Here is a 5,530-nt window from a genome sequence, read left to right as displayed (position 1 = left end):
AGCTGTCAGCTGCGCCGGCGTTCTTGGCCAAGATTTCTCCTCGCTGCACATGGGACGGGACAGTGCCGGTGCCAGTGCCGGTATCAATTCATTCCAGAGAAAAGGTCTTCTTCTCTTTTCTTGGTGGCAATATGCCAACATCTTTTTTTTTCAAAACGGAGACAAAAGATTTGCCTCATCTCATTAACTAAGAATAGTTTTGAATTACATGACCGACCGCCCATAGACGCCCCATAGACGCCCCGCAATATGCCAATATCAAACGGAAATGCGTAGACAGTGGTCGAAAAAAGAAGAAAACATGAGAGGAAATGCGCCCGTATATATCTATCCGTTGACTGGGAGGTTCAGAATGAATTTTGTTTCTGTTTATATATCTTGCTGGGTTTATTTATTCCAGGCCACCGGTTCGTCATGTCGCCGTCATTCGAAAAGTAGCTTGGTTTTAGCAAAGTCTGGCGTGCACATAACGAAAGCTTGATTGACTCTCTGGAATGTAATCTAACTTTTCTCGTGATGCCATCTTTTTTTAGAAGAATGTGACGACTAGCTCTCGTAAGTCATATGTGTGATGCAAGGAGAACTGCAGTAACAGTAACAAGAAGAAACAGCATTGTTCTGTCTGATTTCTCCAATGCCTGCAATACATTGTCATCTCGTCCCTTTCACTGCAATTGGCACATACGCATCGAACACTCGAGGGCTCGAGGCAGTTATCTGTTCACGCAATTAACTCTCTTCAAAGTTCTGGAAATTCCATGGACTGATGGACACACAGACTATATGCTGTGTATGCAGCCGGCTATCTACTGAACCTGAACGCAAAACCCAGATTTTCTGGCAAGCAGTTCTGAAGGCAATGCCCCAAGTAGTTTAGTAGTACTACCAAATGCTCAATCATAGCAGTGCATCATTGCATTCCATGACAGGCTGCCAGAACCGTTAGAGCTGGCTGGGGATCCGTGGAAGTGCATTGCATTCTACAGACCACCAGATCTTGGAGCAAACTTTTGCAGTAGCAAAATCATCCATTTCACTCACATGAGGCGAACCTTGCGGCTTACATGATGTGTTATCACGACCTCAAAATCTCTGCCAAAGAAGAGGAAGAAGAAGCTCAATTGCAGCTACCAGAGCTAGATCTAGAGCTACCTAGAGGAACACTCAGAAGAAGAAGAAGAAGAAGAAAAAGAAATTGCAGCCCTGATTCCTACAAGACAGCAGGTCCTAAAATTGCTGAGCTGCAGTAGAAAATGCGGCGGAATCCCCGTCCTACCCTCCACCAACCTCCCTATGTACAGCATCCACGCAGGGGTAGATCTGGCAGAACGCAGCAGCTGGCATTTTGCTCTGCTGGTTCATCGATTTGCCTTTGCCAGGGGGCAAATTTTCCATCACGCCCTCCATGGCAGCCGAACGGGGAAGAAGGCTAGTAGTAGAGCGCGGCGTCGTCGTCGTCGGTGGCCTGGCAGCCGGGGTCGGAGAGTCCGAGGAGGAGGCGGCGGAAGTCGGCGACGGCGCAGGGGATGCGAAGCGCGCCAGGGTGGCCGTAGCCGTACTCCTGCGCGGCACGCCGAAGCAGGGCCTTGAACGCCGGCTGGCCCAGGAGCTCGGCCCGCACGGCGAAGCGCTCCACGGGGCCGCCCTCCTCGCCGACGCACACCGGCACGTGGCCCTCCGGCACCCGCGCGCCGCGGCCGAGCCTTCGCGCGCCGAAGAACGAGGAGGACGAAGATGAAGCCGTGGAGGAGGCCTTCGCCGCGGAGTCGGGCCGGAGCGGCTGGTACGCGGCGGCTGCGCAGGCGTCGGCCGCGGCCACGCGGGAGAGCCGTCTGAGCAGGCGCTTCATGCTGCCGTTGCTTCGGTTGACGCCGGAGATCTCGAGGCTTGGAAGCGGAGGCCGGGAGGCGACGGCGGTGGCTGGTTCTTGGCGAGGGACGACACTAGAGTTGAGAGGATACAAGGCGTTTGTACTGAGGCGGCCATGGTGGCTCGTTATATAGCTGGAGAGCTGCAAGTTGTGCGGCGTTGCACAGATCCTCTTGCCATTATTTTTCTCGCTTGGCATTTACAAATTCTTTGCTCGGAAGGGAATGTGGCACTTATTCAGCCAGCCTGCTTCGGGTACACGGGGTCACTTGCCTCCTTTCAAAATTCCGCCCCATTTCATACTCCCTCCGTCCCAAAATTCTTATTTTAAATTTGTCTAGACACGGATATATTTAATACTAAAATGTGACTTGATACATCCGTATTCAGACAAATCTAAGACAGGAATTTAGCACGGAGGGAGTACTAAATTGACACAAACTTGGCGAATACGAATCTGTAACTGGTTACATTGGTTAAAGTTGACAAGAAAATGCGCCATGAATAACGCCTTGTTCAAACTTAAAATAACGACAAACAGTTGTATTATATGTTTCAAACAGTTGTAGTATTATATTTTTCATATTTTTGGTGGATTCATACCAGTTACCACGGTGCCCCCCACAACTAAACTTGCAACTTAATACTCCCTCCGTCATACTCTCTCCGTTCCTAAATATTTGTCTTTGTAGAGATTTTAAATGGATTACCAAATACGGATGTATATAGACATATTTTTCAGAGTGCAGATTCACTCATTTTGTTTCATATGTAGTCATTTGTTGAAATTTCTAGAAAAAAATATTTAGCAAAGAGGGAGTATAATGTAAGACGTTTTTGTGTCAAATAATGGGACAGAGGGAGTAGGAACAAAATTGCAATTTAGTAGGAACAACAAAGTCGTGCTAGAAAATGAAGTGAACTAGAATATACACATGAAAATGTCTTGGCCTCATGTAATTACACATCTACTAGTGCTTTTTTATTCAGTGATCATGTTAGAGCTGAGTGCATGGTGAGTGTAGCCATGTGTGTGTGTGTGTGTGTGCATAGCAAGGGAGTCTTTTTTCTTTTAAGGCAAGAAGAGAGAATTGAATAGTCGGGGGAGGTACAAGTGCGGGTACAGTTGGAGTACCCGGAAGGTACAAGGGGCAAGAAGCCGGTGGGGTGGGCCCGGCAGCGCCTTAAACCGGCACCCGGTTTAGCTCCGACCGATCGGATTGATTCCGGCTCGCGCCCGTCCGGCCTGTTCCGTAGTCCCTTTCGTACGGCGCGCGTGGAGGTGAGAGAGTGAGGAGGTGAGCGAGATTAGGCTGTCACCGTGGAGCCCACCTACTGACCTGGCACATGGAGGAGAGACAGAGAGAGAGAGACAAAGCAAGTGATTATTGTACGATTTGAAGAGAGAGATGGAGTGAGAATCAGTCAAGTGATTGCACAAGACTGTTGGAGTCCGCTACTTTTATCAAGTTGAAGTGATTATCTTTTCCCACTACTTTTATCAAGTTGGAGTCCGCTACTTTTATCAGTCAAGTTGAAGTGATTTTCTCAGTGATAACACACAAACGGTAGAGACTAGAACTGAGTATATGATTGAAAAAAAGGACCATATTGCTAGCATGGTAGGTATGGTTTGTCCCTAGACTAGGGTGTAGCAGCATATGCACGCGCGCACTATACCGGTACCGGACGCTATCAGCTGAAACATTTTCACGTGGAGTCGGAGACCAGCACGCATGCATGCAGGTATCCTCCATCTATCCTCCAGCAACGCTCGATCCAGACTTCCAGAGGAACACTGTGCGGGATGCCGGCGAGCGGCGGAGCACGCACGTACGCGTCCCGGCAGTGCAGCGGCAAACATACACATCAACAGTGTCTCCCTCTCCGTATATTTGAGGGTGTCTTTTCCGGAAGCGGCGCGGCATGGCGTTAGGGCGCCGCGAGATTCGACCGATCGTCTCCCCGTGTCGTCCTTTTGACGGTACATGTCACGGTTTGGTGGAGGAACTCATCGGCCGGGGATCGGAGGTTTGTCGCGGCGCTGCGGCTACTGTCTAGACATATATGGCTGTGTGCACTGGTAAGAGTGTAGGATACGTCCCTAAAAATAATAGTGTAGGATATGAGTGGGGATGGGGTGGTACGCACGCACATCTCACCAAGGTAGAAATGCATAATTATCTCACTCCCAAAGTTGGCGCAGCACACAAGGAAGACAAGTCTCTCTTTTTTTAGGGAAAAAGGGATACAACTCTAGAAGGAAAAGAAACACTAGAGATGTCGCGACAAGGGTGCCAGTGGCCGATCAACGCTCGGGACATGCACAAGCTGATTCACTGGTTACAAGGATGTGTAATTGACGACTTTGCAGTTCATTTGTACCTTTCATTACCGGTTGATCTCTTGCTTTCATATTAATATCAAGTCAACTAACGTGGAGCCTCACATCACACGTAGTGCCATGCACGTGAGCGCTGATGACTAAAGTACGTGCCATTCGATCGCTTCGTCAATGCGAACCGGAAGTGAGCGGAGAAACTCAATTCGGCAGCAGGTACGACTGGTACGTACGGCCCACTTTTATTGGCACGTTTCTTCTTGCCGTGCTAGTCATCGCTAATGGGACGGTGCATGTTACGTTCGGCCGGAGCCCGTGGCGGAGCTAGCGTGCTGGACATGTCACGCATGCCGAGGCCAGCGTTTCCATGCAGGCGCACATGGCATGCCTCAGATCAAATCAAAATCAAAGTAGTGCGTGGAGGACGTTGATGGACCGAGCGAGCCAGGACAAATTGAGCATCCGATTTTCGGAACAGTGCAATGTAGTGCCTGTGTTCGGTCGCTGCATGCCAGTGTGCAGCGTGTCACATGCTCAACTTGGCAAACGCATGAGGAGAAAGATCAATGATATCTCCATTTTCACTCTTTGGGTGACCAAGAATGAACAGGCTCTGCTAGCTTGTACATTGTATCAATTCCTCTTAGTCCCGCTCAAAAAAAAAATCCTCTAAGTTTGTTCAATAGCCAACTATAGGGATCAGAGAGGACAGCAATGGTCTAACAAATCAATTTTCAAATACGCGAGAAAACGTGTGTGTGTGTGCGCGCGCGCGTGTGCGCATGGGTGCGTGCGTGTGCGTGCATATGTGTGTGTGCGGGCGCACGCTATCTATTATAAGTGGGAAGTTCACTGAGCACTTGTCCTGCCTGCAGGTTGGCATATCTCAGTTTCAGGCTGTCGAGGATTGACCTTGCCTAAACAGCTGATACTGAGTGGAAATCCTCCTTAGGGAACTATAGGTGCGACGTGCCTAGTTGCCCGGCAGCTGCTCTATGGCCTTCCTCCAGGGCGACATCGACGATGACACTGAGGAAGGCCCGGTGGAGGTCACCGCCTCGCTCGCGCCGTCGTTGTTTGGCGGCTTCCTTGGGATGGCGGTGCCGGTGAGGGCTCGACGGGTGTCGCGGCGTCTACTCCGGTCGTTGTGGTGCGTACACTGCTGCGCACGGATTGGCTATGTCGTCTCCTACTTCCTGCCGAAAGGGGTAAATGTCTCCTATGAAAAGAGTCTTTCCCGCTTCTTCTGGCAAATGACGGATGGCAGAGAAGAATACGGTTTGGTCAAGTGATCTGATATCTACATCCCAAAGGACTTGG

General features: G+C 50.0%; 1 protein-coding gene across 1 annotated transcript; it reads right to left on the bottom strand.

Moving 5' to 3' along the window:
* Nucleotides 1-1,008: 1,008 nt before the first annotated feature.
* LOC125521508 (auxin-responsive protein SAUR71-like) lies at nucleotides 1,009-1,984 on the bottom strand. Its single transcript, XM_048686565.1, has one exon. The coding sequence runs from the start codon at nucleotides 1,847-1,849 to the stop codon at nucleotides 1,430-1,432; it is 420 nt and encodes a 139-aa protein (XP_048542522.1). The 5' UTR covers nucleotides 1,850-1,984; the 3' UTR covers nucleotides 1,009-1,429.
* Between the last annotated feature and the right edge of the window lie 3,546 nt (nucleotides 1,985-5,530).

This window comes from Triticum urartu, chromosome 7, assembly GCF_003073215.2.
Source record: "Triticum urartu cultivar G1812 chromosome 7, Tu2.1, whole genome shotgun sequence".
Lineage (NCBI taxonomy): Eukaryota > Viridiplantae > Streptophyta > Magnoliopsida > Poales > Poaceae > Triticum > Triticum urartu.
This window is presented reverse-complemented; position numbering and strand designations above follow the sequence as displayed.